Source organism: Pinus tabuliformis, chromosome X, assembly GCF_031772625.1.
Source record: "Pinus tabuliformis cultivar Carrire ecotype Pingquan chromosome X, CPIR1, whole genome shotgun sequence".
Classification (NCBI taxonomy): domain Eukaryota; kingdom Viridiplantae; phylum Streptophyta; class Pinopsida; order Pinales; family Pinaceae; genus Pinus; species Pinus tabuliformis.
In genome coordinates, this window is record NC_142308.1 from 1,711,025,819 (window position 1) to 1,711,039,438 (window position 13,620).

Consider the following 13,620-nt stretch of genomic DNA (forward strand, 5'->3'; position numbering starts at 1 on the left):
AGAATACTGGGAAAAAATATTGTGGAAGACAATCTTGTGGAAAAGGGAAACTAGGAAACACTAGCATGTAAGGAAACATAATGAGTAATCCATTCAAAGGAAGATGAAAGTCAAGTTTGACGATGAGTTAAAAGATGGAAGGTGGGATTATTTTGAAAGTCATTTTTACATTTTCTTTATCAGGAGTATTTGAGTGACTGAACCATGGACGTACATGTAGTCACACTAACAAGTATGTGCCATAGTTGAGCATCAATCACCTTATAAGAGGTGGGAATTTCCATACAGTTTTATAGGAGAATGTAACCATCTAGATTGAGTTAATGGTCATGATGGTTTTCACTAATTAATACCTTCTTATGGGAGTTCGCTGGCATGCGAGTGGCAGAGATGTCAATTTTTTTAGGATTCAAACCCTAGTGGGGGCAATAGCATCTTCCCTCTTTCACTGGCCAACTCATCTCTTGTGAAAATCAACACCAATATTGATTACATATAATTTGGGTAGATAATCAAGCATGGTAGTTATTTAGGAGAAATATAGAAATTATTATTTGGTCCCTTGTAATGCTTCAAGGCTGAAAAGACAAGGAATGAGTATTTGTTGTGCTTCTAGTAGAACATAAAGCATGTATAATATCTTAGGGGTTATTTTAGCGATACAACTAAATGTTAGTGAGTTATTAGCGTCATTCATGTGGTTGACTAGTTGTTGAACTCTTACAATTCTATCATATGACTATTATAATGTTGTGTATAGGTGGACTGGTCATGGTCTAGGATCTGGGTCTTGTACTATAAATGAAGGATTTTCTCCCAAAATTGATCATCATTGGAGAGTCATCTCTAATATCTTGTTGCAGAAGGTATTTCTCCTTTCTATTGGATGGCACAGTGCCCCTATGTTTCTTGTATTTTGTTAGGAGTGTGCAACTCATCACTTGAAGCTAGTTTTCTTCCCCAAGCTCTTACTCATTTCACATGGTAATCATGTTATTCCACATTTTTTAAATATATTGGTTTTTATGTTGAATAATGCATTTTTTTGTTATTTGAATTTGTTTTGTATTCTGTTTCACTCTTTGTTCTTGTTCTATTTGGTGTATTAGACTTACATACATGACTCTTGGCTTGCTTGTCTACAGTGTGCATTTGCAGACTTGATAGTCTCCCTCTATTTTTTCTACTTTTACATTGTATTGATGGATATTTTCATTTACTTTTGCTTCTACTATTGCTATTATTTACCTTCTTTTTAGTTGTTAGCCTTTATCACACAAACCCCTAAACCAAAGTGACTTAAAAGAGCTACAGGCAGGTGACAAGTGACCACGATATTAAATCAACAACACTGGTCAAATGTCACACTGCTAACATGAATAGCTGTGAGCTAAGAAAAATTTGTATAGAATGAACTTTTCTATGGAAAGATTCAAAAAATCGATAGACATAAATTATTTAGTTAACCTATACGTATATAGGTGTTTAAATAAGTGTATGGTAGTCACAAAATTTTAAACCTTTATGGCTATGAGGTTAATAAGCCAATATGAAGCATGAAAGAGTAAAACTAGGAAATATATGTGATTAAGTTATGTATACACTATATATATATATATGTGTGTGTGTGTGTGTGTGTGTGTGTGTGTGTGTGTGTGTGTGTGTGTGTGTGTGTGTGTGTGTTAAGAACAAAAACCAAGTACGGAAGAGTAAATTATGTTGAATTTGGGACACTGTCTTAGGAACTTTAAAGAGCAAAATTTCTTATTGAATGATGGGAATGATTACAAAGGTAAAGAATAGTTAATGGATCAAGGAGCCATACTGAAAATATTACAAGTTGAAATCAATACACAAATCAATTCAACAATTCAATACACATAAATTATTTATGTTGAATGGCAGTGAAATAATATACATAAACTCTTTATGTCCAGGATCAACAAAGCAACATATATAAACTATTTATGCCTAGATTCAGCAAAGCAACACACACACTTTTTCTTCTGAATGTTCCCATGGAAGTTAAAATAATTATATGTCTTGAGTAACGTTTTGTGATAAACTGAAATTCAATTAAGTAGTTTTTGTCCATCATGCAAATTTATAATGTCTAGAACCTTGAAATTTCCATTTTGTGCAGGTTGTCAAGCTGAAAGCTTTTAGCAAATTTGAAAATACAGCAGAAGCTTTGAGTGCTGCTACATTGATTGTTGATAGCAAAGCCAAACCCAACAAGGGGTTACACAAGTTTCTTCGTGAACAATTTGAGGGGGAAACATTAGCAGTAAGTTGATTCAAAGCTCGAGAATGCGGTAAAGGAGAAATAGGTATAATCATTTTGTTCTAAATCAAATTTTTATCACAATTATGCAATAATTATTATATAATGTTGGTTTTCATATCCCTGGATGATGCTTAATTTTTTTCTATGTTGTTGCATAAATTTGAATGTGTACACAACAATGTTGTTCTGGATTTAATGTGGGGTCTACAAACTCAGTTGAGTGAACTGATAACTAGTCTTGGAGTTCAAGATTTAGCTCCTATGAGCTTGGGTCTCTCCCACAACCTTTCAATATTTAAGCTAAAATTTAGTCCGGATAAGGTAAGTGTTATGTTCTACTTAGAATTGACCCAGATATGTTTAAACATTCTTGTGCTTTCTATATGCCTACTGAAATACATATACTCAGTTTTATCTTCCTTTGATATGTACAAGTTATGGCCAGCTCTATCGGTTATGTTTTAATATTTAATAAGTTTGATTTCATATATAGATACTCTCATTGGAATTTACAACAAATTGAATTATTTACTTCAGTAGTTTTGTACTTGATCTTTTTGTTCTTAAACTCTTAGTATTTTTCCATACATCCTTTTTTGATGAAGTTCTTGCACTCGAATGATGTTGTAACATGAGGTGTTTGTTGATCTGCACATACTAACTGCCATTTCAAATTATTATATCCTACCTTCCAAGTGGATATAATTCTCATTCAAGCAATTGGTCTACTTAATGATCTCGACAAAGAGCTTAATACATATGCGATGAGGGTACGAGAGTGGTATGGATGGCATTTTCCAGAACTGTCAAAAATTGTCCAGGATAATATACAGTATGCTAAAGTAGTAAATCTTATGGGTAGTTGCACAAATGTTGTTGATCTATATTTCTCAGAGGTAGCCTTTTTTATAATTAATGGTATTTGAGTTTATTTATAGAAACATGTAAAGCGTATAATATTACTATTACATCAATTTCTTTTACTGAGAATATTTTCATTTTTCTAATATTTTTTTCAGATACTTCAAGAAAGTTGAATCAGAGTTAAAAGAGGCAGCAATGATATCCATGGGGACTGAATTCAATGATCATGACATGCTAAACATTAAATCTTTTTGTACCCAAGTTATATCTCTATCAGAGTATAGAGCACAACTGTTTGATTATATCGAATTTGAGAACTCTCCATTGTGTCCAAAAAAAATATACATTTGAGGTATCTCCCAACATGCATACCCCCATGCACCCCTTGGTTTATATATATTTTTGGTCTTGGAGAAGCTGCTTCTAAGGGGGGAATACATTTTTCTTCCTTCTTCTATGTTGCTCCACATTTTCTCTCTTGGTTGTAACTTGTTATGTAATAGTTCTGGTCATGTTTTTAGACTTTAGGAGCTACTAGGTTGTTTGAGTCTTAGAGTGTTCTTCTAGTAGAAATTTTGCTGGTTGTAGTCACCCTAGGATCATGACAGGGATACAATTTTAGTTGTGCCATAGGGATCATGAGGATCCATGTTGTTGGTGTATGATATTCCTTGTTTTGTTTCTCAAAAATATGTTGCCATGTCATTGTTGAGCCTGGGAGTGACATTCCATAGATGAGTTGTTAGTGCATAGAGACCAAGAGGGATATTGTTGTTGTTAAATTTGTATCCTTTGTTGAGTTTTGATCATTTACATAAGCTAATTTAACACTTGAATATGTGCCAGTTCAATTTGGCGATGAAATTCGTGGTTGTTGTTATTGCTCTCGCTCAAATCATGCAACAATATTTTGGGGTGGTCTTTGAGACATGAGAGAGAATTCCAGTAGACAATCATCACCCTTGTTTTTCATAGCAACACCTAGGGTGCTGTTCATAGTGGATTCATATGGATGGGAGGAAAACTGCTACTACATAGCTAGTCCACATGAGCATATTTTCATACAGATAAGTATTTTCAATGACAATTATGAATATTTTGTTTTAATATTTATTGTATGTTGTGTTTGAATGATGAAGTGTTAAAGAGAAATATATGTATTGTGCATGAGTTCTCTATATAAATCATGATCAGGAATGAAAATAGTTCAATTAGTTGTGCCTTTTACCGTTGTGTATAAGTTGAATGAACGTGCCATTTTGTATGAGTTGAATGAAAGATAAATTAAGATATATTATGTTTGGTTATAATTATGAATTTAGATGCCATGGAAACTTGTAAATGAGTTATTGAAAGCTCTTGATAGGAGAAATTTTTCTTCTATGATGCAATTTGTGAGCCAGTTGTCATACATTATTTATAATATGTTATCTTTTTCTTTCCATTTGTTTTCACAAGTTATCTGTAGCTTGAGATTTTTAGCTTGTAACTTAGTTGGCATGATTATGCCTAAGCTTTTCTAGAAGGTTGAATACTAAGTTCTTAAGGTGTTATTTTCTATGGTGATGTTTTTTTTTTTTATACATGTCATCTGACCACGTAGTGGCCACTATCGTCCAGTGAAGAAACTTTATTCGAGTTTCTTTCTTTTCTGGGGAAAAATGACATTGACATTGCTGATGTTGAGGTATATGTCATATAAATATTTTATAGTCTACTTTAGTTTATATTCCAATTTTCATTGTCTTTCATATCTTATACTCTGCATTGTATCTTTTTTTAGTATTGATGGTAAGAAGCAAGAATTGAAGAAAGAGGACAATAACACTTTAGCGACAAATGTAAAGAAGAGAGAGAGAGAAGAGAATCAGTCTATTGATACCCTTAAAGCTAATATCCTTCATGAGACACAAATATACAGACTGATGGTGAAGTCTTTATAGTTGGTGAATTCACCTGCAATGTCTTGGCAATGCAATGATACTGTTTGGAAGTGATGAAATAATATTTCATGTGTAAATTGTAGTCCAACCAATATTAAGTGGGAAACTCATAATGTAATACTTAACATTTTATATAATAATTTATGTGGTTTAAATTATTTATAATTGTACTTGATATTATTTAGTGTTGTAGTTGACATATGTAATTTTGTGTTTTCATATTAGATGAATATGCATATTGTGTGCCATTTTTTAAATTTAGTCGTAAAATCATATTAATTAATTATTATGTTCATTAATAATGAACACATAAAATCAATTTAAAAGTACTAAATTTGTAGTTTATATTGATTAATGATGAACACAAATAAAATGACTATACAATGACTAAATTAGTCATTTTTAATTGATTATTAATCAAAGTAAATGAAATGAATATAAACTACTAAATTAGTCATTTATATAATGAATATGAAACTACCAAAAAAAGATAAATAACTACCGTAAATGATAAATTTGCAATTATAGATAATGACTAAATTTTGCATACATACTATTATTAGTAGGCTAATTTACAGTACCTTATAACATGACTAAAATTTAGTAATATTTCTTTGGTCATTAATTGATTTCAAATGATGACTAAAATTTGCATATAATGACTATTAGTAGCTAATTTATAGTATCTTATAACACGATGAATATTTTGGTCATATTTTTTTGGTCATTAACTAGTTTTCTAAAGTGATCATCTAGCAGTATATTTTGCTATGTATTTGGTCATTAATTGTGACAATTAATGACAAAATCTGTTATCACAAAACCAGTACTAGGGGCTGCAACCAAGCCAAGTTTCATGTAACTGTTTCAGACCATACTTTAGATTAGGAATTAGCCTTCCTAATCAGAGAGGGCTCTCTCACAACTCTTGATAAAATCCTTCAAACACTAGATGGCTAACTCTTTATTCACTTATGAAAGTATAACTGGTTGGAAACACATCAAACTGGCTCTCATTGGGCTATGGAGTCTATAATATCAAGTAAACAAGGAAAACACAGTGACCTCATGGAAATCAAGGCTCTTAGCATTACATGTCAAACATATTCCACCAACACATAGCTTGCTGTATACACAGGAAGTCAGAGCATATAATTATGAATTCTGAGTGATTGCATACAACAAAACCATAAAATAACACAAAGTCTAACACATCATCACTACATTTGATCATGACAATCCTTCGAGAATCTTGAGAAGAGAATAACTCTGTTTTACTATTACTGTCAAAAAGGTCTTACAATGGCCCAAAGCAACACTGTTTTTCTATTAAGTATCCAACCCCCTTTACATCCTAATTTCCTCTATTTATATGAATACATTCCTCCCTTTCTAGAGGGAGCTCGAAAGCCCTATTAACTACTCCTACATGCTACTAACTAATGCATTAATTACAAACATGCTGGGCTGTAATTACATAAAGTTCAAATCAAACTAAAACACTAATTCTTTTCTCCTCGCAGGCTTGATGCTTTCTTGAATGCTGTGACAGCTGTCCTCCTTTAGTTAAGTTGAGATGGTTGAGCTTACAGATGCGATGAATGCTGACTTGGGATGCTTGAAAGCACTGATGCCTCATTTAATGACCAGAAGGTGTGCTCCTATTTGTCGGCTTCTGTCTCCCAACATTCTCCTAAAGTATAGCAGCCTGCTCCCCAAATGTTTTAATAACCCCAAATATGGAATGATGCCAGGCTTCTGATGTGCTGTAGGTGGTATTTGATAGACAGCTGTTCTTCTTCCTCAACTCCCGCTCACCGTGTCAAACTAGCTGCTCACAGTATCACACTAACTGCCCTGCGCTTTAAATCATCACCTACAGCAGTTTCGTAGCGCGCTACGAAACTGCTGTGTGATTTAAAAACACAGTCCCCCTCACTGGTTTTCTGCTAACACTGTGCTACATTTATTAATGATCTTCCTCATTCCAACAAATGAACAACAATTTGCAAATAATCCTGTTTAGCTGCCAGGCTTCAATGTCAATAGCTTTTCCTAAAAACAAACTCAAACAGCATGCCCGGATTCCTCTGCTTTCTGGAGATACTTTTAGGCCTGCCGAAAGGTTCTTGTAAAACTTGTGAAATTCCAAGGTATCACCTCCAGCCTTGCGGACTTCAACCATAAAAAGAGAAGGAGCTACTTCAAATACCTCTGTAGCTACATTCAAATGACCCTTTCTTCCAGTCTTTGAACCTTGCATCTTCATCTTGTAATTTCTCTTTTGCACATTGAATCCAAGAGGCTTTCCAGCTTCCTCAATTTTTGATACTATCTCGTTTGCAGGGCGTTTAGATGCAAACCTCGTTTCTCGCTTAACCATACCCATGTCCATTTCAAAGAGATTGCCAAGATTGAGACCCTGGGACATGGAGATAAGTTCAAATGTATTCATCACCTCTGGTTTTGTTTCCCTTTTTTTTCTGTAACAAGATGTTCTTCTGAATCATTGAAAACAGCATCAACATCATCCAGATTTACATCTTCTTCTTCATTAAACTTGGGTGGCTTATAACCTTTCTTGAACCATTCATTGTCTAAAATCTCAGGTACTGTAATTCGTGTCTTAGGGTTTGGGTCCAAAATCCTTGTAATTAATTTCTTTGCACCAGAAGAAAACCATGAAGGGCACGTAAAATCTGCTTTATATATCTTTTTATACAATGTCATAAGGTTTGGATCATCAAAAGGCAAGTAACCTGCCATTAAAACAAATAGGATGACACCACATGACCACAAGTCTGCAGTTGCCCCATCGTAACCTTTATCATTGATGACCTCAGGAGCAACATAATTGGGTGTTCTACAAGTAGTGTGAAGCAAACCGTCATCCCTGACTTGTTGAGACAGTGCACTTAGGCCAAAATCTGATACTTTAAGATTTCCATATGTATCCAGAAGCAAATTTTTACCCACCGCACTATTACCAAGAATGACAGCTTTTAACAGAGTTCTTCTACGAGCTGACATGATGAGCTCGAGCTTATGTTAAATGAAGAAGGAGTCGAAAAGATCTAAACTGATTTATCTACTGATCACCCCTTGCAAATCTCGATCAACGAGCATCTTTTTCTGCTCTGATACATGCTCATGCTCGAAAAATCCTCTGCGCCTTTGGAACTGTCTTGTTAGGCGATTCATTTGCAACTCGTATTCAACCTTGTGATCTCTTCCAAGCAGCAAAAAACTCTACTTGAAGTGACTTCAAACAGTTGCGCCCATACATCAAGCTATTATAATAGATATCACAGCTTCATTCACCGGTTCATATCACAGCTTGTTGCGTAGCTTCAAATAGATATATAGCGCATATATTTCCAATGAAAGTCTTTATTTCAAGTGAACGAATTCCTGGAAACAGAATTGCCAGATGTCTCATTATAACAACAGTGACTATTGATCACCCCTGCCACCTGTTTGCGTAGAAAAAGAGGTCTTATGAAGCTAGGCCACGATGATAATGAGCTACGTCTCTTTCATCAAACACTTGCGCCCATACATTAAGCTATTCCATGAATTTGCCACGGGACCAAAAGACGTGTCTCTTCATAGACTCTAATAATCCCGAAGACAAATCTTCCAAAATTGATTCAACCTTCATATTGATAAGGTTCTGGCTTTTAGCTTCTTCGATCTTCGACATGAACACTTTCAGAACTGCATTCTTCATATCTGCCTTCGCCTCTTCCATATGGATATTGTCGGACAAAATGATACAAGTAATGCAGCGGCCTTAGCTCTTGGAAATCCCATTGTCCTTCCACAACTTTTCGCTCTGTTTGCCTTTGATAACGCGGGTTCAATCCTCCAAAATAGTGTAAGAGGCTCGAAAACATATGACGAAGGTCCAAAGCTATCAGACATAACTCAAATATTTTTGCATGATAAGTTACAACAGATGGTCTGTCCATTTTAGAAGCGACAACTGCTAGCATTTCAAAAATGGCTGAAACAGAAGCTTCTCCATTCTCTACAGCCTTTCCATAAACTCTAACAATCGGATCAAGCAAAAGCCGCACTGAGATCTTTTCAGACATGAGAATGCGGATTGAAGCAGCCTTTGTGCATACTGTTGAACCTGAGTCAGTAGTAAATTGTGAATGCAACACTAAAAGACCAACAATTTCTTCCAAGTATGGATTCAAAAACCCGCCCAGCTTCTGCACAATTGCTTCTAAAACACTAAGAACAGAAATCAAAAAGGCTCCCCCAGAAGCTGTGTTCCCTTCAAAGTCTGCCATCTTAGACACTGTTGCTTCTTTATATGAAGACAAGCAAACCCGCCATGTCTTCTTAAGGATATATTTAATAATGTGAGGAAGATGAGCCAATGCTTGTGGCCCCAGTTCAGTAACAAAAGAAGCTATGCAATGCAAGCAACCTGAGGAAAGGGCTACATCATTTGCTGTGAGATTTGCAACAACAGGACTAAGACAGTCACTAAAGGTACTGGGAAAGTTCCCTACAAATTTCTTTGCCAGGACATCTAATGTGGCAACTGCTGCAATTTTCGCTCTCACAGAGGAATCTTCTGGGGATCTCACAAATACCAGTATTTAAGGTGACAAATCATTCTTCAACCATTATGTGAACATTGAAATGATAGACTAAGAGGAAACAGAATAAGCAACCGGTGTATTAGAAAAGGCAGCAAAGCCTTGAGCCACTTCTCCATTACCACCTTGATTTATATTGCTGATGTAGTTCCAGTTAATAATTCACTTTAATCATTCGCTTCCATCCTTCTCATGCATTTGAATACAAGGTTTAACCCCTGAAGTCTGGGCCTTCAATGAAAACTCGAACAAATCCCCAGTTTCGTAGCACGCTACGAAACCACTCAAACAGGTAGCGCTGCGAAACTGCTGAAAAGAATTCAGGCGCTGCGAAAACACCCACTCTTTAAGCCAGGCTAAAAATTTTTAACTACAGCAATTTCAGTGATAACAAAATCAATGACTAAATTAATAGCCAAATTTATGACTAAATATACTACTAGACGATAAAATTGAAACAAACAAATAATGACTAATCTAAATATGACTAAAAGTTGGTCGCATTATAAGACACTGTAAATTAGCTACTATTGGTCACCAACTGAAAAATGGTCGTTTATATGCAAATTTTAGTCATTTTTTTAGTAACTAATTAGCCATTTTGTACTAGTGTATGTTGATATTTATATCGGTATATATACCAACATATTATACCAATGTGCATAAATGTATATCTAGTATATATATAGATACAAACATATAATGGTATATATATTGACTATTATGTATGTATATATGTGTTTGTATATATACTAATATATACTAGGTATATGTGTATGTATATTAATATATACAAATATTTTATAGGCATATATACTAGTGTATATAGAGACATATTGTATTGGTATGTATACTAATATATAGACACATATCCCTAGTATATTGGTATATATACCAATATGCATACCAAGTATATATGCTAGTATACATACCAACATAACATGTTGATACATACACTTAGTGTATATATTGGTATATATACTTACATAATATGTCAGTAATATGTTTTTCATATGTTGCTATAGTGGTAATATGTTCGTATGTATTTATACTCTTATATGTATATGGTTTGGGTGAGTGTATGTGTGTTTAAAAAAATATTGCGACGAGTTTTTGATTCCTTGCAGTGTGGTTGGGTGGAGACAATGTGCATTCACCCAATAGTCACACTTTAGGGAATCCAAAGTACACCATGCTACACCCAACAATCACTACAAGAATCCAAAGCCCTGAGTGCCTCCACACGATTCACACTACAGGAATCCAAAGCACATAGTGCCTCCACCTGCAATCTAGCAAGAAGCTAGAGCACACCATACCTCCACCTAATAGCTTTCATGAGAATCCAAAGTCCACCTTCAAGGTATCCACCTTGATCTATAAATCATTTCTAATAATATTTCTATCCTTACCTCTATATCTACCTATCTAATTGATTTACAATGAGTATTAATTCTTTGAGAATCGGGGAGGTTAATTGATATATTGGAGACAGTTGAAGAGCATTATACAACATTATTTTTATTTAATAAAAAGACAAAATTTATAAATTGTAGATTTATTAGCATATTGATCTTCCCTACAACCATTATAAGTGTAATCCACATTGAGACCGATCAATTACTTATAATAGAATCCTAACATATTCATAAATTTATGCTAGTATACAAGATTCATAAACCATAAACATCAAAATATACTAATCTAGGTGGATATTGTTGGCCACCCATCTATTCCACTTGGACCCCAAACATTTTTTCCTTTTATTTTCCTAATTTCTAGCATAGTTTTCTATTTTGGAAGTTTTCTACTTTTGGTAGTTTTTCGGGTCCTGAACTTTCAAATCTGCTTTGAGGCCCTAAACAATGTTTTTTTGGGAAATGGGAAAAGATGAGGACTGATGCAGGAGCATCAAATGAGATAAATTACCTTTGACCTGACTAGTCAAAATTATTTACTAAAGAGGATTGGACCTCTTAAATGTTCTTATTTATTATTTGTTTGTAAAATTTATTAGAGTGCCAAAATTAGGAGTGAAGTGATAGAGTTTGTTAGCTTAGCTATGTGTTATGCCAATTAAATTGGGATTATATTTTTTGAGAAATTAGAATTTAGAGAGGAGCATTGAAAAAGAGAAAAACTCATTTTTTTGAGAGAAGCTAAATGTAGATCAAGTGAGTAAGGGCCAGAACAATTTTCTGTGTAGTGATTTTTCTTTCCATAATTGATTCAGTAGAGTTTCATGGTGTATTAGATATCATCTTATGTCAAGAAGTTGTTTGCTTCAATTGATGAAAAATCATTATGTTGTAGTTTAATGGTGGAATCATGTAGATTGATATCCAATAAATTGTGTATCTTTGGGAATTTTGCATCCAAACGAAATTGATCTATAGATCTGCTCAGCGTTATGAGTATTTTATCCTAATTGCATGTTTTCTCAATGATATATCTAAAGAATTCTTGATTTTCTATGTGTTTTCTTGTTTGAAATCGCTCTAAGAAAACAAAAACCTCAATCATAGAAGGGTCGCACCATGGGTTGTGCTTGAAACAGAAAGGTCATGCCTGGAGAAAAAGGGTTGCGCATCAGACAAAAAGGTTGCGTCGTGGATCATGCCTGTAGAAAAAGGGTCGCGCCTAAGACAGAAAGGTCACGCCAGCCTACAGAAAGGTCGCGCCAATTCAGAATTGTGTTTTTAATCAACTTTTAGGAGCCCATTTCGAACTTTGATTATTGGTTCAAGTATCCCCGTGTGTCTACTTTATGTTGAGTCATCAAACTCGACAAAATGCGTAGGGAAAGGCCTCCAAAAATTGAATTATCCAACCTCACTTAGAAGCATTGTTTCTGGAAAAAAATAATGAGAGAGAATTTTTTGGGAATAGAGTATTGGCGGGTCATCCTGCCATCATTTGGTATCAGAGCAAGGTTTAGAGTATTGTTCTTAGAACTTCAACAAATATGCCACCTAGGAGAGGAGGAGTTGGCATAGGTCAGGGAAGACCTGTAGCCAATGCAGTACTTCTTGAATAAATTAGACATATTCGCACACGAATGGAGATGATGGAAACTTCCCAGAGAAGATTCCCTGATGAGGGAGATGCCAGTGCTTAAGAAGAATCCTATGTGGAAGAAGAAGGAGAAGAAAGTGAAATAGCCAAAGTTCTCAAGATGTTGGCAAAAGAAAGTGGAATACCAAAGGTAGAAATACCTTTGTATGAAGGAAACCTTAATGTGGAAGAGTTGATGGATTGGATTAGTGCATTAGATAAGTATTTTGACTATGAAGAGGTCGAAGATAAAAGGAATGTGAAATTTTCAGCTATTAGATTGACGGGCCATGCAGCCATTTGGTGGGATGAGCTACAAATATCTAGAGAAAGGAAGGGAAAACTCAAGATTAAGAAGTAGGATAAAATGGTGAGAAAATTGAAAGATAAATTTATGCCCAAGGATTACCAATTAAACCTTTTCAGATAGTTACAAAAATTAAGATAGAAAGAGATGATTGTTGGACAGTACACATAAGAGTTTTATAAGTTTGGCATTAGATCAAGACATGTTGGAGATGACATGGAAAAAGTAGCCAGATATATCCACAGATTGAGATACGATATACAAGATGAAATCAGTCTGCTAAGTTTTAAGACAGTTGAAGATAACTGTCAATTAAATTTGAAGGAAAAGGAGAAATTGTTGAGGAAGAAAATTTAGAAGCACAGAGGTAAAAGTCCAACAAGAGGAAGAGGAGTTTCCAGACCAAGATTGTTATCGGGAAATCTAGTGTCCACTTGGAGCTGCTAGTCCCACTAAGACGGGTAGCTATCTTAGAAACAAACAATCTAAAACTACTTTTGTTTTCCTTTATGAGAAGTAGATGAGAGGGGAGCGAAGAATATCAACCTC

The 13,620-nt window shown here is 34.6% G+C and overlaps 1 protein-coding gene and 1 pseudogene across 1 annotated transcript in view; one reads left to right on the forward strand and one right to left on the reverse strand.

Moving 5' to 3' along the window:
- LOC149146589 (CBL-interacting protein kinase 23 pseudogene) overlaps window positions 1-8,124 on the reverse strand; it is a 30,435-nt pseudogene extending 22,311 nt beyond the window's left edge.
- Window positions 8,125-9,519: 1,395 nt separating this feature from the next.
- Window positions 9,520-13,620, forward strand: part of LOC149146590 (uncharacterized) — a 66,593-nt gene continuing 62,492 nt past the window's right edge. Inside the window, exon 1 of the mRNA XM_089452816.1 lies at window positions 9,520-9,706. Coding sequence (XP_089308942.1) covers window positions 9,520-9,706 — 187 coding nt within the window. The remainder of the gene's footprint in view (window positions 9,707-13,620) is intronic.